This window comes from Diadema setosum, chromosome 4 (assembly GCF_964275005.1).
Source record: "Diadema setosum chromosome 4, eeDiaSeto1, whole genome shotgun sequence".
Lineage (NCBI taxonomy): Eukaryota > Metazoa > Echinodermata > Echinoidea > Diadematoida > Diadematidae > Diadema > Diadema setosum.
Window position 1 is genome coordinate 1,124,109 of NC_092688.1, and position 26,093 is coordinate 1,150,201.

The 26,093-nt window shown below is 40.0% G+C and overlaps 1 protein-coding gene across 1 annotated transcript; it reads left to right on the forward strand.

The window, feature by feature from the left end:
* Window positions 1-2,862: 2,862 nt before the first annotated feature.
* LOC140227168 (uncharacterized) lies at window positions 2,863-25,664 on the forward strand. Its single transcript, XM_072307599.1, has 4 exons — window positions 2,863-2,924; window positions 5,400-6,521; window positions 6,843-7,329; window positions 25,494-25,664. Exons 1-4 carry the CDS (start codon window positions 2,863-2,865, stop codon window positions 25,662-25,664), a joined length of 1,842 nt encoding a protein of 613 aa, XP_072163700.1.
* The last annotated feature ends 429 nt before the right edge of the window (window positions 25,665-26,093 follow it).

The window sequence follows — 26,093 nt, forward strand, 5'->3', positions numbered from 1 at the left end:
AGCATTTTTTGTACTTTTGTACTTTTTTGTAGTTGGTCAAGACAAACATATCCGTTCTCCGTGTAAAATTATATGCCTATGAACTCGGGAACCTACAGTTTTACAAGCTTTAAAGCTTTTAAGTAGGCCCCATCATATTTCTTATACTTACTAGTGACATTTTCACACGATATGACCTTGTACATTTGTGTCAGGTATATTTTCTTTTTCTTTTCTTCTTGATAGCGTGACGAAATTGCACCCGCCAGTATGTTAGTTTTCCGTTAATGAAACACCCTGTACAGGTAATTGACATGTAGATGGCGCTGTTTATCCTTTTGGTCTCGTGGGCCCTCTTTGCCTACTGTCGGTCTCGTGGGCTTTCTTTGCTTAGTGTCGGTCTCATGAGCCTTTTGTGCGTAGTGTCGAACTCATGGGCTGTAGGACACCTGAGCCGTATAACTCGTGGGCTGTATGACTCATGAACCTATTATTGATGTCGGTCTCGTGGACCGTATGACTCGTGGGTGGATGACCCCTTATTTTGTATGACTAGTAGTGTAGCCTGGTCTTGAAACCCAGAAATTCACATCCCACAGGACTAAAACATGAGGATAAAGAGTGGTTCAATGCTTCAGCATTAAGAGAGTATGCACCCGAACACTAAATGCGTTGACAAACGCTGTAGTTATCAGCACGAGAACTGTGACAATTCTTTATTCTAATGCTCTGTTGTTGTTGTTGTTGTTGTTGCTTCTGTTGCTGCTGCTGTTGTTGTTTTAATTTGATATCCAGAAATGTGACGCGTATAATTATGTGTTCAGCATCCCTCTGCGCCTCAGAATAGGATACTAGATCGAAGGCGCATTACAAATGCTGTACTTATTATCATATTATTATTATTCAGCAAGAAATAAGTGCTTTGGGTGAAAGAACAATTTTTTTCTCTCTCTAAGTTTCAAAGAAATCCATCATATTTCAGACTTAATTATCGTACAGGCAATGCTACAAACAAAATGAAATTGTGCTTCATTTTAACTTTTCCCTTTTCCACCAATGCGGGAGTCCTCATCCAGCGTGCCCCCAGCTCCACCCATTCCATTCTCTCTGTCCCTCTCCTTCTCTCTCTCTCTCTCTCTCTTTCTCTCTCATCTTCATTTCATCCACACTTTTATCTCATGATATTTCTTGCTGTCCGATGTACAGTAATGTATGCACATTGAGATTATTCCCTTTTTTGTTAGGAGCAAAAGTTAGGAGCAAAACAGTGGAGTATCCACTACTAACGGCACTGTTTGTATAACGGAGGAGTTTGAGGTGATGCGTATCTGATATTGTGGTGAACCACTCGAATGAACCAGAAGTAGGCAGTATGATTATTGCGAGTAACAGTTACAGTTAGTGCTAGTAGTAGACTTCGTTTGAATCTTAGTCCTGTACAGCACGCTTTATTATGATGGTAATATAATTACACTGTTATAGTCAAGACAAAACGAATACTACCAGTGCTACGATTGAGAATAAACGAAAACATGATATAGATTTTACTGTGCATCTATATGTTTGTGTTAATTGTTTTTGTATATTAAACCAAAATTCAGCGCTTCGCTAATAAATTCTCCCTAATTATAAAAATGACAACATACATTTGCATGCAGATTATCCACCTACGGCGTAGCCATCATTTGTAGTCTTTATCTTGGCTCTCTCTCTCTCTCTCTCTCTCCTCTCTGTGCAGGAATTGAATCAGTTGAGAGTTCAGCATTTCACCGAATGAAACGTTAATAAAAAATAACTTGTTTAGCCAAATAACTTGTAATATTGGTCTGTTCATACAACTCTTTGGTTCTTCTGCGAATACAATTTTGTGTGTTTATTGTTTTATTAAATAAGCACTTGCTTGCAATCATTCAACAAAAGGTAACCCTATATAGAGACGTGTGCAAATTGTATTGCATCCTATATTGCGGTGACTTTATCACCCCATAGGGTGCAACATTACAACAATAACAGTATGAACCATAATGGGTGCAGGTATGAGGTGCAGAAGGGGAACCCTGTATAGAGGTCCATATTTGCACCTTATAGGGTGTTGTGACGGAGAACCGTGATGTGCCTTGGTGAAACCAGGGTGGGGTGGAATAAAAGTGTCCATTCGGGACATGAGAGTTGGAGTTGGCAAACATGGCGTGAACAGTTGCAGTCATTCGGTGCTGATCCAAGAATGTTTTGTCGGTGTATGACAGATGTTATGTCGGTGCTGACGGGTGTTCTGTTGGTGCATGACATGTGGGGAACATGTCCGGGAAATGAACATACAAACAAGCCGTCTTTTGGTAGTATTTCGGTGTTTGTTACATCGTTGTAGTGATCGATGCCCGTTGGAGGTACATATATGTGTAGTGTTCGCACTCATGTGAAATGTGTACACAGGGTAGCGAACGTAACAGTGTTGTTCGTTCGTAGTAGCGGTATTGTATACTGCGTGACATTGCACGGTATGTGTAATGGGGCTGCGTTAGCAGTGGTTGTGAATGGAAGTGCGATTCGCGAAGCGATGCGATGAGTATGTTTTGCGCACTTGTACTGGTCTTCTCGCTAGCTGAATTCCAGGGTTGCAGCATTGATTGCTGGAAAGGAAGGGTACGTATTACCGTTTCCGTTATGTCATTCTATCAGATTAGTGTGTCACTTTCTGGTTATTTGGATTAGCATCGTTAGATGTGGCTTTACGAGGAAATTGGCCTCGAGATATACGAGTGTTTGTCAGGTCTGAATTGCTTAGACTATTCTCGTAGTTCGGTACGCAGTGGAGTGTACTGTAGGAAGTTGCGGTAGCGACGTAGTCTTGAAATCTAGTCGGAAAGCTAGATGTGAATAATCATGGCAGCCAAGTTCGATGCTGCAGAGTTTGTGAAAGACGTCACTCTTGGTAGATTGAGAGGGTTAGTGAAAGCCCAATTAATTGAGGTTGCAACTCATGTAGATGCTGATATCAGAGAGTGTAGTCGTAAGAAAGAAATCTTTGCAGTTCTGGTGAAGAAGCTTGAACTGGGTGGTGTAGAAAATGAACACACAGACCAGAGTGAGAGTACAGATGAGATTGAGAGCGCAGGTAGAAAAAGTGCTCAAAGTACTACTACTAGACCTAGTGAGATGAGGGTAGATTCCACACAACTAGAATTGGCTAGATTGGAGTTAGAAAGAGAAAAAATGAAGGCAGAAAATCTGAGACTCGAACAAGAGTTAATGCAACGTCAAATTGAGTTGACCCAGGCCCAGGCCAGTAGCGTCCCAGGGGATAGGCCTAATGTTACTATGTCGAGACCAAAGACGCCTGACATTGCAAAAATGGCAAACACAGTCCCCCGCTTTGATGAAGAGGATGTAGACTCTTTCTTTTTCTCCTTTGAGAGAATAGCCAGGAATTTGGAGTGGGAGAAGAAATATTGGTCTATGATAGTACAACAAAAGCTCACAGGCAAGGCACATTCAGTAGTGTCTGCTCTCTCGGATGAGGAGGCAAATAACTATGACACAGTTAAGGAAGCAGTCCTTCTTGCCTATCAGTTAGTCCCAGAAGCTTACAGGCAAAAGTTTCGAGGATATAGGAGAGGTTCGAGACAGACTTATGTAGAGTTTCAGAGAGAAAAAGAAATCATGTTTGATCGATGGGTTCGATCAATGAAAGTAGATCTCACTTATGACAATTTGAGAGAGATAGTGTTGATGGAGGAGTTCAAGAAATCGACACCTCCAGATCTGAGAACATATTTGGAAGATCGAAGAGTACATGATGTAAAGAGTGCAGCAGTCACAGCTGACCAGTATGAGTTGACACATAAAGTGAAAACAAAAAGTCCTGAGGGAAAAAGGAAATTTGATCAGTTGAGAAATCCTGACACTCAAAAGTGGCACAGTAGTGAACGCAGGGATAAAGTAAAGACTGAATCACAGAAAGAGCGACCAAAATCGCCACGGCCTCAATATAAAGAAGTGAGATGCTTTTTCTGTGGGAAAACAGGTCACATTAAGTCTGAATGTAGGCGATTGCTAGAACAAAATGAAGCAAAAGAAAAACAAAAGCAAAGAGCAACACATGGTTTAGTCCATGCAGACACACGTACACAGAACAGTTCAGAAGCTGAAACAAAAGAGAAACCGAACCAGACAGCCACCAATGGTTTTGTTAAGTCAAGTGTAAGTGATGAACAGCGTCATCCAAATGTTATGAAAAGCAGTGTCTCAAAAATGACAGATACATGTTCAAGTGGTCGTGTGGATGAAAAGTACAAGGACTTCATTTCCAAGGGTACAGTTACCATTGCTGAATTTAGAGTACCGGTTGTCATCCTTCGTGATACTGGAGCTACACAGTCCCTCATGGTAGGAGATGTGAAGAGTATGCCCATAGATTGTAACACGGGTAGAAAGGTACTGATACATGATGTCAATGGAGGAACGCAGGCGGTCCCTCTATTCCGAGTGAATTTGGATAGTGGACTGATTTCAGGGGAAGTGATTGTGGGAATTGTTCCATTTCTCCCTATGGATGGAGTTTCCTTTTTGCTTGGTAATGACCTTGCAGGAGGTCGAGTGAGTGTCCTTCCGGTTGTTTCCGAAGTCCCAGTGTACGAGCAGGAAACTGAAAAACTTGTCGATGAATTTCCAGAAGTATTTCCAACATGTGCTATCACAAGGTTTCGAGCAAGTGAAGCAGAGCGTGAGAGAAAGGAGTCTGAAAGTGAAATTTCTCTTGGTGACACATTCTTTGGAAAGGTGACTAGTGAAGATGAAAGAGAACAAAGTTGGGAGGAAGGTGTGTTCAGTCAGCCAGCTTTAATCAAAGCACAGATGGAAGATGAGGAGTTGTTGAAGTTGAGAGAGGGTGCATTGACTGTAGATGAGGCGAAGGGAGTGCCAGAATGTTTCTATGTAAAGTCTGGTGTTTTGATGAGGAAATGGCGTCCTCCAGATCGTCCCGCAGATGAGGACTGGACGGTTGTCAACCAGATAGTTGTTCCTCCGCCGTATCGAAAGGAAATTCTACGTCTTGCACATGAAATTCCAATGGCCGGACACATGGGTGTCAAGAAGACTTTGTGTAGAATTAGAACTCATTTCTTCTGGCCCAAGATGAGAAAGGATGTGTCTGAATTTTGTCGAACGTGTCATAAATGTCAAGTGGTAGGAAAACCACAACATGCCATTAGACCTGCGCCGTTGATTCCTATTCCGGCTTTTGAGGAGCCATTTAGCCGTGTGATGGTAGATTGCGTTGGTCCATTACCGAAGTCCAAGTCGGGATGTCAGTATTTATTGACTGTGATGGATGTTTCCTCGAGATACGCAGAAGCATTTCCGCTGAGGAGCATAACTGCTAAGTCAGTTCTGGATGCCTTGTTGACTTTCTTTACTAGGTACGGGCTACCAAAAGAAATACAGTCGGATCAAGGTAGCAATTTCATGTCTCGTGTCTTTCAGGAGTTGATGTACCAGCTTGGTATTCAACAGATCAAGTCGTCTGCATATCACCCGCAATCACAGGGGGCCTTAGAAAGGTACCATCAGACGCTAAAGACGATGTTGAAGGTCTACTGTCAGGATAATCCCAGGGACTGGGATAAAGGGATCCCTTTTCTTCTCTTCGCTGCTCGTGAAGTGCCTAATGAATCCACTGGATTCTCCCCCTTTGAGTTGGTGTTTGGGCATGAGCCAAGAGGGCCCCTGAAAGTTGTGAAAGAGCAGCTGTTGTCTGATGAGGAAGACAAGGATTCCAATGCCTTAGACTACATTTCCATGTTCAGAGAGCGTCTTGTGAGAGCGAATGAAGTGGCGAGAGAACACTTGAAGTCTTCGCAACAGACAATGAAGGAAATCTTTGACCGAAAGGCAAAGAGTCGTGTGTTTGAGGTTGGAGACAAAGTCTTGGTTCTACTTCCATTGCCAGGAGATGCACTGAAGGCTAAATTCAGTGGTCCCTATGTAGTAGAGAGGAAGCTTGGGAAGGAGACTTATGTGGTGAGCATGCCTGATCGTAGAAAAACCAGGAGAGTTTGTCACGTGAATATGTTGAAGAAATACCATGAACGTATAGAAGATGTAGGTGCAGTTGTGAGTGAGAGTGTCCTACACAGTGCTGAGAAAAGTGCAGAAGAGTTTGAATCTGATGCTCCAGATTCTCAGAGTGTGAGTTTCAAGTCGGGAATGATTCCGCGAGTAGAGAACTCAAAGGCACTAGAAAATCCAGAGTTACTTCTCAGTCATCTGTCTGATTCGGAGAGGCAAGATGTTGTCGACATCTTCCAGGAATTTCCGGAGGTTTGCAGTGATAAATTGGGCTGTGCAAAAGACACTGTTCATACAGTAGATGTTGGTGAAAATGCACCCATTAAGCAGCATCCATATCGGATTCATCCTGCTAAGAGAGAACAGGTTGATAGGGAGATAGATTTCATGCTTGCAAATGGAATCATAGAGCCCAGTAACTCAAACTGGAGTTCCCCAGTAGTGCTAGTCCCAAAGGCAGACGGAACGTCCAGGTTTTGTATCGATTACAGGAAGGTCAATACCGTAACCAAGACTGATTCGTTTCCGCTTCCTTTGATTGAGGAATGTATTGATCGGGTAGGAAGTGCTGAGTATGTCAGCAAATTGGATTTGATGAAAGGGTATTGGCAGGTGCCATTAGACAAGGATGCAAGAGAGATCTCGGCGTTTGTCACGCCCTCCGGGTTATACCAGTGTCGTGTCATGCCCTTCGGGATGAAAAATTCCCCCGCAACTTTTCAACGGATGATGAATCGAGTTATTGCTGGTCATGATAACTGTGTTGTCTATATAGACGATGTGTTGGTTTTCAGCAATACGTGGGAGGAGCATGTTGCTCATCTTCGAGAGCTGTTCCAGAGGTTGTCACATGCAGGACTCGTGGTGAATCTGGCCAAATGCGAGTTCGGGAAAGCTTGTGTGACTTACCTAGGTCACAAGGTAGGCCGAGGTAGCGTCGCACCACGAGATGCTAAGGTCCGAGCCATCGTGGACTTCCCAGTACCGTCATCGAAACGGGAGCTTCAGCGCTTTTTGGGAATGTGCGGATTCTACCGGAGATTCGTCCCCAACTTCAGTCATCTGGTGGTGCCCTTGACGGACTTGTTGAAAAAGGGTACAACGTTCCAGTGGTCGGCGAGCTGCCAGGATGCGTTCCAGAAGCTGAAGGCCGTCCTCATGAACGATCCCGTGCTTATCGCACCAAACTTCGAGAGGAGCTTCCAGCTAGCTACGGATGCTAGTGACCGAGGAGTAGGAGCCGTGCTACTTCAGGATGACGATAACGGACACAGCAAACCCGTGTGTTTCTTCTCCAAAAAACTGAATCGCCATCAGCAAAAGTATTCAACTGTGGAGAAGGAATGCCTCAGTGTCGTTCTAGCCGTGCAACATTTCGAAGCGTATTTGGACGGTGGAAGAGACATCGTGGTGTACACTGACCATAACCCATTGACATTCTTAGAACGCTTCAAGCACAAGAATCAGCGTCTCTTCCGTTGGAGTTTGATTCTCCAACCGTACCCACTGAGAATTGTGCACATAGCAGGAAAGGACAACAAATTAGCAGACGCTTTGTCGCGAGTTTGAAACTGTGCGCGCGCTGATAATGTTGCCGAAAGATAACCATCTCAAATCTACAGTGAAACCTACATCAAGCTGAACATTTCAAACAGGACTCAAACCAGACAAGAAACTGATGTTGATATTTTTTTTTTTGTATATGACAAAGTATACATGTGTTTTATGTATTTTCGTTCAGTTTTCTTCCTTTCCCAAGGATTTGTGAAGGAAGAAATTGTATTTATGTTAATCATGTTTGTTTCAAACGAAAACAGTATAATGTGAGTGATGCTAGGAAGTATGAGAAAGTACTAGTACACAATATTCTGTCTTTATAAGGAGACATCACTTGAAAAATTTGATGATGTGTTACACGCCAAGCATTGTATGATGTTTTGAAAACCCAACATTACAGGAAGCGCCAGGATACAAAATATGTGGTGTGTAAGATTACGGTGAAAGTTGTGCTTCAGTTGCACACTTATATTCTGATTTCATTCAATGTACCAAAGAGTCAAAGGATTCAGATTTGTATGTATACCGATATGTTACCGAGTTAATGCTAGCAAATGCAAAAACAGTATAGCAAAACACAACCGGCCAGTCACAGGAAAACTGTTGATCAAATTTTGAGTTTTATATCAACCGATTTGTGTTAAAACAAAAGAATTTGTGTTGTTTTGTATAAATGAAAAAGTGTTGAGTGACAGTGAGGCATGAAGAAGCCAAAATGTTATAATGTCACCTTTGTAAATTAATAACCTTTATATGTATTTCGTTACGGAGTGACATAGTCACAATTGTGTGTCGAATATGATCTCGATATTTTCCAGAGTTTGCACATATGTTATAACATGCTAATGAGTGACAAAACATAATGTATGTGTGAAGGGACAAAAAGAAATGTCCGGTGGTTAAATTTTTGTTGTTGCTTTGGATATTGAACTTATGACGCAGAGTTGACATAAGTATAAGATGTATTAGCAAGTGCATTGAGTAGATGTACACATGTGTTGACGTGTTTAAATACGATTTTGTTATAATCAAAAGATGCGTGCTGTTGCCTCATTCACTCAAACTCCAGTGAAAGTTTGTGTTGAAGAAACAGAAATATTATCTTTGCAACAGTCAGAACAATTTCGTGAAGAAAGTGTATTTTTGGTTTTCACATTAAAGATGAAGTGTATGTGTTACCAAAAAAAAAAAAAAAATACTGTTCATGCCTGAAGTTATGTAAGTTTATTGGTCAAATATGTGAGGATATAAAAGTTTATTGGTCAAATATGTGAGGATATAATTACAGTTGAGACTACCAGAAAGCACAGTCTCAATCAAAATATTGATACTACTGAAGAAATGATTGATTACATCTGGTGTAATCTTTCCATATTATGTGCACTCGTATGTGCACCCGTTGAAAACAGTTTCACATGTGTATTACTGTAGACTGTTGATTTGTGTATTTACGTGTTTTGTAGGGGGCTTGTCAAGTTTTCATATATTGTTCTAAAAGTGGACAATTGATGTCGGAGTTAACTGATTCTGATGAGACTCAAAATCAGTGATTATAAGTGTAGTATGCCAGGTGAGGTTTTAAGAAAACAACACAAAAAACTATTTCAGTTTGTAATCGTGTGAGCTGAATACGTATAGTAAGCAAGAACAGTGAAGTAAGCCTTACAACGAAGGTGTTTATAGTCGAAAAGTTACATTCATAACTTTCCTCTTGTTGGGGGGAGGTGTGACGGAGAACCGTGATGTGCCTTGGTGAAACCAGGGTGGGGTGGAATAAAAGTGTCCATTCGGGACATGAGAGTTGGAGTTGGCAAACATGGCGTGAACAGTTGCAGTCATTCGGTGCTGATCCAAGAATGTTTTGTCGGTGTATGACAGATGTTATGTCGGTGCTGACGGGTGTTCTGTTGGTGCATGACAGTGTTGAATATAGGGTGCTAAATAAGAACCCCCCAAATTAGAAACCTAAATGGAGCCGCTGGTGTTTCAACGGTATGAACCAGAAAGGGTGCAAATTTGCACCTGAATTTTTGTTCACCCTGTGGGGTGCAGAAAGGGAACCCAATGGAGGGGTGCAAATATGTACCATATATGGTGTTAAATATAGGGTGCTAAATAAGCACCCCCAAAAATAGAACCCTAAATGGAGCCGCTGGTGTTACAACGATATGAACCCTCTAGGGTGCAAAATAGAACCGTAATTTCTCCGTGTGTATGGTTGTTTTGTTGCACAAGAAATATCTGCTTGGGTGGAAGAAAAAATATTTCCTCTAAGTTTCAGAGAAGTCTATAATATTTCGGATTAAACATAAACAGGCAATTCTACAAAAAAAAAAAAAAATCATAATTTGTGCTTCATCTTTCCTTTGCCCTTTTCAACCAATCCGGACCTCCTCGTCCAGCAAGCCCTCCTCCCTCCCCCTTCTCTTTCTCTCATCTTCATTTTCAATAACATCCACATTTCTGTTTTGGTGATATTTATTTCTTGCTGTCTGATGTACACGTATTAGGATGGAGAATGTACCTTTTAGTATAAAGTTTGGAGCAAAACAGTAGGGTATAAACTACTGACGTCACTGTTTGTAACGTAGAAGTTTATTTCTGATATTGTGGTGAATCAAACAGAATGACAGTGAAGAAGTATGATTATTATGATCAACGCTTAAAGAATTAAATTAACTGAAATGCCATAAATGGTTATTCGTAGCACAGCATCAAAATACATACCTGTATGTTTGAGTAATGTCATCGCATGATTTATTGTACACGTGTATCACCAAATCGGGATGGTAGGATTGTAAGACCGATTCCAAACATTCACTTAGCAGTCATATAGCAGTAAAAGATTGAAATCTATTCGAATGTATAACTTTAAAAATGTTTTTGTCATAATTACTTCCAAACTATTATATTACATACAATAAAGTTTCGTGTTTTATTTCCATTTGCAGCACATTAGTTATTATTGCTAGTATTAGACTTCGTTCGAATTTAAATTGTCATCTAATTACAGTCCTGTACAGCACGCTTTACATGATGATAAGATTATTACTCTGTTATAGTTAAGACAAAAGGAATGTTCTACTGCATAGCAGGGCTTTGATTGAGAATAAGCGGTGACATGATTAAGTTTTTTCAGTGCATTCATGTGGTTGTGTTGATCGTTTTGTCTTACCAAAATTCAGTGTTTCGCTAACAAATTCTCCCTAACTGTAATAATGACAACAGAAATCTGATAGTCCATTTACCCCGCACGGCGTTACAACAATCATTTTCAGTCTTTAAATTCATCTTTGCCTTATTTATTTCTTTCTTTCCTCTCTAAGCAAGAATTGAATTAGTTGAGAGTTCAGCATTTTACCCAATGTTAATCTAGTCAAATAATAAGCATGTTAACCCTAATAACTTGTAATATTTCATTGGTCTGTTCATACTACTCTTTGGTTCTTCTGCGTGTACATTTGTGTGTGTGTGTGTGTGTGTGTGTGAGTGTGTCAATTGTTGTATTAAATTGCTTGCAGTCACTCAACAATTTTCTCCATCCTTGTATTCGTTTTTATTTGTGGTGGCAAGAATTTAGTAGATCATTAATATCTGTTGAGAAATGTATTTCCATGCTTAGATCTGTGTGCGTGTGTGTCTTCGTTACTGGCCAAAAAAAAAAATAATAATAATAATAATTTATTCCCAACATTGCTCAAGAGATTCTACTGGGCAGGCTCTAATAGGTAGTGCCATGCACCAACAACACCATGTCATGCACCGACAAACAATCTGAAACCAACACCTAGACTTAAACCGTCTGAGAGCCAAAATGACCACAACTGTTCACGCCTTTTTGCAAGCAACTCTCTCTAGTGTCCCGGATGGACACTTTTTATTCCCCTCCCTGGGTTCTCATTGCTGTTTTCCATCACAGGGAGCGTAGACAATAAAATGTCAATCAGCCTCAAAGGGAGGCAGTCCTGAGATTTTCACTGTGCTGATAATTAAGAATAGTAAAAAAAAAAAAAAAAAAAAAAAAAATATATATATATATATATATATATATATATATATATATATATATATGTATATATATATATATATATATATATATATATATATATATGTATATATATATATATAACCTTTCAAAAGTTTATAAGCGTGGAAATTAAAAACTGTCTGCGTACGCAATTTTTGAAAAATAATTCCTGCAAGCAATCGTGTAAGAGCCTGCAAAAAGATGCTACGTCATTGATGCCCTACTCTCAAATTGACAGCCGTGCCTCTAGAAACCAATTTAAGTATTCAAATGATCAGTTGTAATTTTATCATAAATTGTGAAAATATGTAATTTTTTATTTTAAAAAAATATTTCAAGCTTAGTTATATATAATTCATGTAAATTAACATTGTAAACATAAATTTATATATATTCTAAAATCAAATATACCATGTACTTGACATCAAATGGGCACGGTCCTTTTCTAACTTCTGTCCGTGTTGCATACTACTTTGCGTACAAACCACTCTCGCGCGCGAATTCTTTCCATACTAATGTACACAGTACTCAAGTCTAGCTGAGTTTGGCGTTCAGACCGAAGATTACCTGGGCATGAGAGACTCGAATTCTTCAAAGAAAACATTGTTTCTATCTCGATATTTCTGTAAGTACTCAGATATCAAACGAATATGACTTCTACCGGGCAGGGTAAAAAACGGGAGACCGCAGGAATATGATTTCGCTCCACTTTGCCGTTCAGGTCCAGTCGGCACTTGCAGTGGCACTGTACTGCAGTCAACCCCGGCTGCAGCCCCACCGTAAATAACACATAGCTAGCTAGCCACTTTCCTGACCTCTCTAACATTTACGCTTCCTTTCCTCGGTTCTCTTTGAAGTCGATGCTCGAGGTGTTTCTGTTTTATAACTCATGAGCAAATATGGTCGGGATTGCATCTGGCAAGCTTCAGTTTTCTCGGCTTATAACTGAGGGCCACAGCCTGCCTGTCCACGTCGAAACGTGCTTCTCAAATGGTCCTGGCATATGCCTAACGTTACAACACGAAATCGAGAATGCTTTAAGTTTTGTGTTCGGCTTCGTTGTATCGACATTTCTCAGCCACACAGCGCACCGTTCATGACCCTTTTGTGGGTCTGGGATGGAAAAAAAAAACACGATTTTTTTTCCTGGGCAAATTTCTCTACGATTCGAGCAAAATACTGCTTGACACATCGCCATCGGCATGATGAAGGAAAGCCTTACCAGACGATGCCGCCAAAATGTGCAGAACCGTTTCTAGGCACGTACTATGTACAGGAACATAGTCTACTACTGTTATACAAATGATGCACAGAATAGAGTGCGTTAGTGGAGATGTAGCGCACTCTAGGGTATTTACAATTGTGAAACATGCACGAGGCGAAGCCGAGTGCATGTTGCACTATATTGTGAATACCCGAGAGTGAGCTGCATCTCCACTAACGCCACGAAATAATCCTGTGCATCATTTGTTTTATAAAATGGGTCGAAAACTAACAACATTTTTCACGTACCTTTGTGGGTCAAGATCAGTGGCGTATCTAGCGGGAGGGGGGGGGGCAAGGGGGGCACGTGCCCCGGGCGCCACTCCTTGGGGCGCAAAAGACGAAAAAAAAAACGAAAAGAAAAAAGAAAAGGAAAAAAAAAACGAAGAAGAAGAAAAAAGAAAAAAGACAAGAAGAAGAAGAAGAAGAAGAAAAAAACTCGCCCGGAAAAGGGGGGGGGGGGCAGAAAACCAAATCAAACAAGGTAAAAACAAAGCATGATGATGACAGGGACAAAATGACAATGTTTATTGTGTTCACACAAGAATTCCATGTTCTGTCAGCTGAAATGCAACAATTTTCGGCTCGCTCGTATGGCAAACCTTTTTTACATTTAAAGTTAATTTCTGATATCACAAATTCCATTTTGCGATATCAAAAAATCAAATTTTTTATATCAAGAATTCAATTTGTGATATCAAGAATTAAATTTGTGTTATCACAAATTCCCGTAAGTGTAGCTCATGAACTTAATTTGTGATATCAAGAAATCGAATTTGTGATATCACAAAATCCATTCTTGATATCACAAATTCAATTTGTGATATCAGAAATTCGAATTTGTGATATCTAAAATTCAATTTGAGATATCACTAAATGAATTTGTGATATCAGAAATTCGAATTCTTGATATCAAAAATAGGTTTCACGTGAAAAACCAATGGTAATTCGTGATATCACAAAATGATTTTTTGATATCACAAATTCGAATTTGTGATATCACGAAATAAATTTGTGATATCACGAATTGAATTATTGATATCACAAAATCGAATTTGTGATATCAGTAATTCACAGGGAATTCGAGAGTTAGTTTTGCGCTGAAATTCAACTGTGAATTCGAGCGTTAGTTGAGCGCAGAAATACACAGGGAATTCGAGCGTTAGTTCAGTGCAGTAAATCCCTGTGAATTCGAGCGTTAGTTGAGCGCAGAAATACAAAGTGAATTCGAGCGTTAGTTTTGCGCTGAAATTCAACTGTGAATTCGAGCGTTAGTTGAGCGCAGAAATACACAGGGAATTCGAGCGTTAGTTCAGTGCAGTAAATCCCTGTGAATTCGAGCGTTAGTTGAGCGCAGAAATACAAAGTGAATTCGAGCATTAGTTTTGCGCTGAAATTCAACTGTGAATTCGAGCGTTAGTTGAGCGCAGAAATACACAGGGATTTTGAGCGTTAGTTCAGTGCAGAAAATCGCTGTGAATTCGAGCATTAGTTTAGCGCAGAAATACAAGTGAATTCGAGCGTTAGTTTAGCGCTGAAATACACAGGGAGTTCGAGCGTCAGTTTAGTGCAGAAAATCGCTGTGAATTCGAGCATTAGTTTAGCGCAGTAATACAAAGGGAATTCGAGCGTTAGTTTTGCCCTGGAATTTAACTGTGAATTCGAGCGGTTTTTTTTGTTGTTGTTTTTTTAGCGCAGAAATACACAGGGAATTGGAACATAACTTTTGAGCTGATATTCAGATGGAAGGTAAACTACTGCTAACTTTTTTTAGAACAATGTTCAAAATACCAATAACTGTATGTGAGAGATTTACACATCCATCATTCCCTAAATGATCATCAAGGTTTTTTCTATGAATTATTGATACAAATCGATTGTTTTGCAACATATTATCATAAATTAAATGACACTATGTTCACTTAGGGCCCACATTTAATTCATCGTTTTGGTCCTGAAATTGTCATCTATTACTACATTATTAATTATGATACATTTTTCATGTGGTAATCCCCTTTACAGTATGACTCTTCCACCAAATCGATGATAATTATGTGTGGTTGTATGTGTATGTGTGTTATAAAAGCATATACCATGTGTTTGTATTGCGGAGGACCGACCGAGGGCAATCGACCCTCTGGTCTGTGTATGTCAGCAGCGGAGAATAAGAGAGAGAGAGAGGGAGAGAGAGAGAGAGACTGTGAGTCATGCGGGGTGCGAGAGGGAGTCGTAAACTTGCCAATTTAATGTCCACCACTGGTGTCGGTTTGTGGTCACATAAAGCAACGTGTTTCTCCTACGCTTCAGACGGCAGGCTCTAGCCTCGAGGTTTCGTAACCTCGAGGTTAAGCTTCTGCCCCCCGTAACTACGAGTGGGTCAAAACCGGAAGTTTCAGCCCACACTGCTAACATGGCGTCTATTCATTCTTTAGTCCAACCCTGTCGGACTCGCTTACAGGTACTCTTTTTCTCTGTCATGGTATGCAGAGATAGCACTGCACTGATGACTTTTTGCCTTTATGAAGATATTCGTCGAAAACATTCTTTTCGCATCGGAGAAGAATATAGAATACAGTAGCGAGTTCGACGTGTTCAGTTTCAGAGATCAAGCGCATGGGAAGAAAAGATGATGTTGTTGTGTCGTGCGTCATAGGTTTTTCACGTGTAGTGTATTTGTGGTGTACGTTTGGGAGGTTGACCCGGAAGCAGAGGGAAATTGTGGGGGCTGGAGTTTACGGCGAGGTCACTCTTAACTTCGAGTTCGTTGTTTTTTGTGTCCACACGGTGCTTAACTACGAGTGGGGACCCCCCGCGGCTCGTGGTTAGAGCGCTAACCATAAGATTTCTCGTGGCTCGAAACATCGAGCAAACCTCGAGGTTTGCTAACTACGAGTGCGTCTTCACGGTCCCTAACTACAAGCTCTAACCTCGAAGTTTCCTAACTTCGAGGTTAAGGGCTCCCGTCTGAACGTAACTATTTTCTCACTCCTCAAAATCAGTCCTCCAGAACAAAGGGGTGTATCCATTAAGACCAATAGTGTTGGGTGTACAGTTTGCCTGCCCCAATATGTTTATGATTTTGTAAAATAATTTAAAGTGTAATCATATAGGCAAGTTTATTCAAGAACAAAAACCGGGGAGAACAAAACTGGAATGCACAAGCTCAAAAGTCTTCAGACCAGATAAAGAAGAGTGAAGATATCCAGATCTTATGAGGAGTTTATGCAGCAGTATGCATGGCAAACAAACAGTTAGAATTTGTAGTAAGAAAAAAGCAGTGGTACGAAGGACTTCAATTTTGTTAATCTGCGCAATGAGAAATCTCTCTTATTAACTCGGAGGAGTAACAGGGGGAGGTCGGGAGAGAGTATCTTTCACATAGGAGTAAGGAGAAACGCAAACAAAAGTTCCCTAAAGTCAACCAGTCTCTGCCAAATCAGTGGCGAGAAATGGAGAAGAAAAAGAATATAATAATGACTTTGAAGTAATTGACAACATATCAATAATGGCATTTTAGATATGTTGCTAAACGATTTATTTTCATCGAATCTTTTAAACCCAATTCCTAATCACTTTAAATGAAGACGAGTTGCCAAAGTCTTCATTTAGGGGTTTTTTTTTTTGTAACTATCGTTATATACTATGTAAAGATAACACCTGAAATTCCATAGGAATATCTGCGCTAAACTAATGCTCGAATTCACAGTGTATTTCTGCGCTCAACTAACGCTCGAATTCATTGTTGAATTTCAGCGCAAAACTAATGCTCGAATTCCCTGTGTATTTCTGCGCTCAACTAACGCTCGAATTCACAGTTGAATTTCAGCGCAAAACTAATGCTCGAATTCCTTGTGTATTTCTGCTCTCAACTAACGCTCGAATTCACAGCAGAATTTCAGCGCAAAACTAATGCTCGAATTTCGTGTGTATTTCTGCGCTCAACTAACGCTCAAATTCCCGTTGGTTTTCTGCACTGAACTAAAGCTCGAATTCCCAGTGTATTTCTGCCATCAACAAACGCTAGAATTTACGGTTGAATTTCAGCGCAAAACTAATGCTCGAAATCAAATTATTTCTTTGCGAAAGATATGTGCTGAAATTCCATGTAAATTAATGATATCACAGATTGGCATTAGTGATATCACAAAATGTATTTCTTGATATCAAGAATGTGAATTCGTGATATCTCGAATTGAATTCGTGATATCACGAATTCAATTTGTGATATCACTAATTCGATTTCGTGATATCAAAAATTGGTTTTACGTGATAAACCATTGGGTATTTGTGATATCAAAAATTGAATTTGTGATATCAGAAATTCGAATTTTTGATATCACGAAAGGGAATTCGTGATATCAGAAAATCTTTTTAAAAAGTAATATGGCTTGCCATACGCTCGCTGCGTTCGCTCGCCAAAATTTATATTAATAAAGAAGGTAAGAACAAAACGTGATGATGACGCGGAAAAAAATGACAATGTCTATTGTGTTCACACATGTCATTTTATATTTAGCAAGCAAAATGTTTCACGGAGCAGCGGCTGCAATTTCTTTCGTTCTGAAGCGATCGCCAAGTGGATCATAAGAATGCCGCCAAACATCCGTCGAGCATACGGGGGGGGGGGGGGGGAAGGGGGCGCAAAAAAAAATCAAGCAAGATAAGAACAAACGGTAATGATGACGAGGAAATATGCAAATTTCGGCTCACTCGCTCGTACAATTTAGAGTATTTTTTGTCAAGTCCACAGTTTGTTGGTATAAATCGTTATCTATAGGGCCTTCACTATTATCTTGATTAGGATTGTAAGATTAAATAAGCCAAAAATGACAAGAATTCAATGTTTTGTAAGCTGAAATACAAAAATTTTCGGCTCGCCAGCTGCGCTCGCTCGCCAAAATTTATCCAAAAAAAAAAAGAAAGAAAAGAAGAAGATAAGAACAAAACGTGACGATGACGCGCACAAAATGACAATGTCTATTGTGTTCACACATGTCATTCTATATTAAGCAGGAAATATGTTACACGGAGCAGCGGCTGCAATTTCATTTGTTCTGAAGCGATCGCCGATTGGATCAAGAGAGGACGCCAACGGTTTCGAACATATGGGGGGGGGGGGCGCAAAAAAAATCAAAAAAGATAAGAACAAAATGTGATGATGACGTGGAAATATACAAATTTCGGCTAACTCGCGCGTACTAATTTAGAGTAATTTTGAAATTCCTCATGCAGTTTGTTGGTATAAATCGTTATCTATAAGGCCGTCACTATATCTTGATTGGCATTGTAAGATTTGATTAGCAGAAAATGACAAGAATTCCATGTTTTGTAAGCTGAAATACCAAAATTTTCGGCTCGCTCGCTGCGCTCGCTCGCCAAAATCTATCAAAATTCATTACATATAAATCACCCTCAAAAGACCCCTCTAAAGTGCTTGAAAAAGCATATCATGTGAACTTTTTTTAAAGTCCCTACCGGGATAGGGTTGGGGTTGAACACTTTTTCAGAAATCAGGGGCGCAATTTTCGCGCTTGCCCCGGGCGCCGTTTTCCCTAGATACGCCACTGGTCAAGATGTCGGAAGATGTTCGTCCCAAACATTTACGCACGTCGCACTCGGAAATCCCGCACATATAAGTACTGTACACAGATCGTATAGGCAGCCCCAACTAGAAGTTGTTTACAGGATTGACAGCGCGTATGCATGCAATTCAAAGGAGCCACCGCGCGCACAGACGATCGGCAATAGGATTTAACACGCAGTGCAATGGGACTAAGATAACCAACGCACACGTGACTCATTTCAGCGCTTCCTATTGGCTACATTCTTGAACCCATTATATAAAAACAGTATAACTGCATGCGCGGAGACAGAGGGCTAAGCTGTGATAGACTGGAAACGCACGAAGGGCAAACGCAACCGTGGTATCTACCGTAGATCTATAGTACTGTAGTACCGTCCACAGGTGTACTGTACGAATATATAATACGCAGTACATACAAACACACACACACAGTACCTAAAAACAATGTCAAATACAATGTACTAGTAGTCATCATCCGGGTAACGATTAGCGTACGCATAACGAGCAGAACACGGCTGGGAAGATTTGTGCCTGGGTGACGTCGGACTCTCCGCAAAGACTTGCTCATTAACCACGATGGATTCACGTTTTTTCAACAAAAATTTACGAGCTTATTGGTGATTTGATTTTTTCCTTTTTTTTGGTGAAAGAAGTTCATTGGAGGTACTAACAACAGCATATTATTATTATTTTTGTTTTAATTTGTGAGGACTATCTCACTCTAATATCGGATACGCTTAGGGAGCATCGCTTAAAGTAAATGCTTCTTTTGACCATAACTTCACAAATGTACCTTTATATGGAGTGACCAAAATATCATTTAAAAGGTATTATTTTTAACTTCATGGCAGAGACCGTACTTCAAAATCTTCAAAAAAGGACTTATCGGCTTTTGTGAACAAACTCTTCAAGTATTGACTGCGACTTTATTTAATTCTCCTTAAATATTGCCAGTAATCCGCCCAGAATGTGTCTATTCTTCTCTTGGCTCATCTTGTATTTCAGCAGAGAGAGAGAGAGAGAGAGAGAGGGAAAGAGAGAGAGAGAGTAGAGGCTAGGAAGGAAGAAAATGAAGGAAAAGACAAGAAATTAAAGGATGGCAGCAGCGAACGATAGTTGGCGCTCTTTGTATATGACAGGTCAGCCATTTGAAGACGCCGAATGATTCGTTGATGCATATAATTATGACATACACATATCACGAAATTTAATATAAGATATCATGTAAAAAGAGGTCAAAATTGTGAATCACAACAAAGAGAAAGCAAAATACGATTTATACAATATAATAGCTGAGGAAGTCTCAGCACATTGCTGTATGAAGAAAAAAAAACAACAACTGTCACAATAAGCCCGGCGGAAGACTGAACAACAACAAACATGAACTGTGTCAAGCTTTTTTTTTTTTTCATTCCTGTAACTGCTGTAGTGGTGAGTGTTCGAGTTCCGTCGTCATAAAGCCAGTATTCAGCTTTGTCGCACAGACTTTGAATCAACTCTGAGAAGGGGCAAGACAAAGCAAACATGAACTGAAATGACCATCCATCGTAGAACAGGAGATTATAACTTATCCGTATAGTTGTAGAGATCCTGAGATTTCAAATGAAAATGTCTCAAGTTGCATATACAAAGAAATTATGATGCAATATTACCATGGAATACTTCTCCACTTTTGTCGATGGTGCATGGAACAAGCATTTACCAGGGAGGTGAAAACACCTCCCTGGACATGCCCACCTCTTTCCACAACCAATGTATCCACCAACGTATCCCCCCCCCCCCCCCCCGGCAGAATGCAATATTCCTGTGATCACCACCATGCGAAATTTAATTTACTTTGTCCATTTAACTCAGTAGAACATTTTTTACATCAGCACGCATTCTTTGTGTTTGTTTTGTTTTGTTTTTCCGGTCTGGTCTAATAGCTGCGTTTACACCATGTTCCTGGCAATCACTGCAACCCAGTTTGCCCGAAACGTAGTGGGTAGATGAGACAGTCTCCTCTGCCCCCCCCCCCTCCCCCCTCCCCCCCCCCTTTTTAGAAATCAAAAATATTGAAATGAATACGAGAAGAAGACGACAAAGCTGACAAATACGGATGTAAATGCCACGATGATGACGATGATCATGATGATCATGATGATTATGATGATCATGATGATAATGTTTATAATTCTGGTAATAAAATGATACGAATGAGGAGTAGAAAAAGAAGAAAACAATGTTGATACAAGATCTTTTAAGGAAACCCTAAACCTGTGGGTCATTGTACTTGGGAGGTGGCTATTGTACATACCCCCCCCCCCTTCCTTGAGAGCACCCTCTGTATGATGCATACTAGTACTCTCGCTCCATCCCCTGTCTTCTTCCCTTTGTGTATTATTTGTGAGTGCAGTAGAAAGAGAAAACTTTTATTTTAAAAAATACATCTCGAAGAAAATCTGTCGGCCTCCCTGATACTCTCGTTAAAATCTGCAGCTGAATTGTCCTCTGGTATATAGGTAGGCCTAAAAATTGTATGAAATTTCCAGTTTTCTATACCGTCACTCGACACTCGTCGATTTTCACCTGTGTTTCACACTGTGAGGTGGGAAATTCTGAACCTAATTGTTGTATTTCCTCACATGATAATGTTCATCATAATGCGAATCGAAAAGCTTTATCTATAGCCTTAAACCTATTTTGTTCGAGGGTTTTGAGGGTTTGGGGACTGTTCTAGTTCAAAGATCTTGTTTTCTGAAGCCGTAATAATAGATGCAAATGGCACTTCATCATCTCAGCTGTTGACTTTAGTTGTGGTGGTGGAGGGGGAGGGCAAAGAGGATGAAAACTATAAAATTAAGTTCGTTGTCCTTTTTAACAGATGAAATAAACTTACTTATTGAAAGTAGGCATATCTTACCTTCATTTATTTTGATGACTACATTATGAACTCATGTGGAAGATAAGTTTAATCACGTGGAGATGATAAAACGAGAAGATAAAAACACAAATGTCTCGAGTGCGTTTTTCAAACATACTTGGCAAACACTTGCTCTCACCAACCTTTGGTCTCGCGGAATATGTTCCAAGACAAACTAATGGTTGGAGCGATTTGTCAGTGCACCACAATGCAGCATTCTTTTCTCTCAGTTTGAGTCTTGAATACAATCCATGATCATTCGAATTTCCGTTCGGACCGTTCCATGGGCTTTGCACACAGTTTGCGACGATCGCCTTCATCTATATGAATCTATGTTGGAGCTAAACATTGTCAGTCAGCAAAGCTAAACTCGAGAGTACTGCCTACTTGGTAAGCACAAGAAACCCTACCAACATCCTTTTTGGTAGCTGTACCTTCATGTAAAACAAATTCAACGGAACTCTATAATGCTCAGCATCGAACCTCACTTCTTAAGGAGTTTGCAGAAATTAATTTGTGTTGTAATTCAGCCCGTTGGTAGCGTTTGAAATCTTGTGTTTTCATTTCTGTTATTGTAATACAGTTTAAAAAATGATAATAAAGACATACTATGACAATACTACAAAATATCCTCATCCCTGCTTATATATTTACAAAATGCAAGGAATCACTGGAATAACTTTGTTTGTACTTTCGTCATTATCCTGCTTTGTTTATTGACATTTTTAACCCTAAAGCTATGAAAGTTCTGTACCATGGTGCACTGTCGCTCCAACTACTGAATAACCTGCATGTATAGCCCTTATTGTTTCAGTTCTGTTTTCTTTTGTTATTTTTTTTTTTTTTGAGAAAGTATTCAACTTTGAGCTGTACCGAATAATAATCATTAGTCTGGTAGGAATGGGGGATCCCCATGCACCCTCCGAACACATTTTTTAACTTACTTTTTTGTAACCCTTAGGTTGTCTAGTTAATGAAATTTTTTGTTCCCAAGAAAAAATCGTGTCCCATGGGGGTCATTGGCGGCCATCTTGGCAGCCATCTTGGATTTTCAGGGAAAATCATGAATTTCCATAACTTTTGAACTACACAGCATACAATTACAAATAAAGTATTCATTCAGGATAAATGTGACATGAGGAATCAATTGAAGTGGTTATTTACATGATTAAAGCAAGTTTGAAACAAGAAAAGCCTAAAAATATGAAATTTTAGTGTCATTTACACCGAAAAATACCCAAATAGTTTTACTTTTGAATTACATAACATACAATAACAAATAAAACATTTCTTCAGAGTAAATACGGCATGAGGAATCATTTGAGATAGTTATTTACTTGATTAAAGCAAGTTTCATACAAGAAAAGTCCAAAAAAGCGAGAAAAACTAGTGTCTTTTACTCTAGAAATTGACCAAATAGTCCATATACATAGTACATGACAATGTCATACATCATAAGAGTGACTGGCCACTTTGTCTTAATAGTCTTGTAGTAAAGGGGGATCTTCATACACTCTCCTTTTTGGTATCCCTTAGGGTGTCTATTTGATGGTTTTTTTTTTAGTTTCCAAGTAAAAATCGTTTCCCATGGGGGGGGGGGGGGGTCATTGGCGGCCATCTTGGATTTGCGTGGAAAATCATTCATTTCTATAACTTTTCAACTTTCCAACATACAAGGACTAATAAAACATTTCTTCAGGGCAAATGTGGCATAAGGAAACGATTGAGATGGTTGTTTACATGATTAAAGCAAGTTTGATACAAGAAAAGTCCAAAAATATGAAAAATTCAGTGTCGTTTTTATCGAAAAGTACCAAAACAGTTCAACTTTTGAACCATACACAACATACAGGGACACATAAAACATTTTTTCAGAGGAAAGGTAGCACGAGGAATTAATTGAGGTGGTCATTTACATGATGAAAGCAAGTTTGATACAACAAATGTCCAAAAATGTGAAAAATTTTCATGACAACACAAAATATTCAGTCGATTTCAAAAATGTAGCTGCCGAAATGTTTTTATTTAAACTTATTTAAGGCTGGGTTATAGAAGCAGTTCATTCAGATGTATTTGTTTAAAGCTTATTGTCCGAAAACAAAGAGCAAATTTTCACTTGACAGCCGGAAATCTACCCTGTGTAAAAGGACTGTTATACCAATGTGGATTGCTGCTACTTTTATTTAGGAATATTTGCATATGAATCGCTTTTCTGCTTACATTCTGTATTCAAAGTCAACAAAATACAGTTCAAATTGATTGGAATTAAGTTTTTTCTTTTCAAATTCTGTTAAAAGTTGTCTGATACACGATACAATATTTAAGCTGTTATCAATTAATAATTCTCTGCAGGCAAAACGTCTTCCTAGCCTAATCGCCACAAACACAGTTTGTAGAGCAGGTCAGCTGGTAACACAGGAATGACTATAACAAGTCGCTTCGGAGCCAGAAGTGACGTAACTCTCAGAGCAGAGGTGTTGGGTACTCTGCCTACCTTAGAAGTTCCCCTTCTTACAATACTATCCATTCACCCCCTTTCTTGAAGATTCTGTAATTTTCTCCAACCTGGGGCTACACACTTCTATATACTAGCAAGTCCAAGACGGTTCTAGAAATCCGAGCTGACTCACTGCCTATGTGCAAAACAGCCTACTAAAATAACTACCAATCACATTGGGCTACAGGGACAGTGCATCACTCAGCTAAATATGTAAGCACTTCCTGGAACATTCTAGATCGGGTGAGATACCATTCTAGATTGAGCGAGCTATAATGTACATGTATTTCCTGTCACATGCATGTACTGTAGCTACATTGTATACCACCTAGAAAATTCTCCACTAATCTGGTCAGCCTGTATGTACTATATCTATACCAAATAGAATGTTCCTCTGGTCAACCTGTGTACATACATATTAAAGAAACCATGCATACACGCTGGTACATAACTACTAGTGTGTACATTTGTGACATAAGCGATATGTCAGCTTTTCATTTCACACTTCTGTAATTTCTAGTCATTAACAAAACCATCATCGTAGTCAATGTCTAGCTCATCCTCTTCATCCTCCTTCATCTCCTCAGTAATTTTCTGAAGCAAGTCAATGAGGGAGGTGGGAAAGATAGGGCCACTTGACCACACTGGCTCCGTGATACCGAAGGCTGTCTTCTGCCATCCTTATCCAGAATCAAAGGGGTCATGCAATACAGAGCACCAGAAGATTGGCTGGTCAGCTCTCTTTAAGATGGTAAGGCGATGGATTACACATTAAATGTGTGAGATAAAGTTGTCTCTTTAAGGTTGGAGAATGGAGAAATCCACTTTGGAGTTGATCGTCATTTGTTCGCCTTCTCCCACCATCTGTTTCGGGATGATGCTGCTGTTAATAGACTTCTCCCAGGGCTCGTGGCCATACATTCGGCATGAGAATGCTCCAATCTCATCTGTCACCTCTGGCTATACAAACCACCAATCACCAAGATTTATGAGGGGGGCAAAACATTGGCACATTATAAAGTCATGCTCTAAGATCTTAGCAGTGTTTATCAAATGTTATATTGAAAAATTTAATACATTTCAGTAAAATATTGCTGAAATTATAATATCAGACTACTCTCAACTGAATGCTGTGTGGTAGATGGGGTGGCTTTGTAGATTCTTTAGGGGTCCGACTTTGTCCCTACCCTTGAAGGCACTTGTTACATCTTCCCCGGTAAACACTTGTAGTCCAAGTATTGTGGTACAGTAGTTAGCTCCCTTTGATTCTGTATGCCAGTTCACCGACATTTACAATCTGGCAGTGCTCGAAAATCCGTTTATCAAGGAATATAGAGCGAGTGACGGAGTGAGCATGGTGCAAGAGGATCAAGAAAATGTGTGTGTCTGGCGTCCTCACCACAACTGCTTTGTACCCATGCTCAGTGGAATACTCAAGGTAGAGCACTAGTATCCTGGTGTCCATCTCCTGGTTGGACAGCAGCTCATGGATAGAGCTGATTGTCTCCTGGGACGCGTCATTGTGTGAATAGAAATAATGTAACAGGAATCACTTGAGCTTCAGAGAATGTGATTTCTGTTACATTCCTTTTGTTTACACAATGATATGTTCCAGAAGCGGCTGTCTAACCAGGAGGATCAGACGGACACAAGGGTCGTGCTCTACCTCCAGTGCGCCCCTAAGCTTGGGTACAAGGTAGCTTTTGTGAGGACTCCAGACACAGACATTTTCGATGCTTTTTCCTCAGAAATCTTGGTGATGGGTAGTCTGTGGAGCCAGAGGTGACAGATGACATTAAAGCATTCACATGTCAATGTATAGCAAGGCCCGGGAGAAGTCTATTAATGGCGTCCGCAGCATCATGCTGAAGCAGATGATGGGAGAGGGCGAGCAACTGATGACCAAATCCAAGGTGGATTTCTCCATGCTCCCACCTGACAGAGGCAACCTTATCCAACACTGTCAATGTGTGAACCACCACCTTGCCATCTTTAAGCGAGCTGATCAGCAAGTCCTATGGCGCGATAACCCCTTTGATCCTGGACAAGGGTGGCAGAAGACAGCCTTCGGTATCATGGACCCGGTGTGGTTAACTGGCCCTATCCTTACTACTTCCCTCATTGATTACTTCAGAAAATTACTGCGTAGATGGAGGAGGATGAAGAGGAGCAGCCAGACATTAACTACAATGATCGTTTTGATGATGACTAGAAA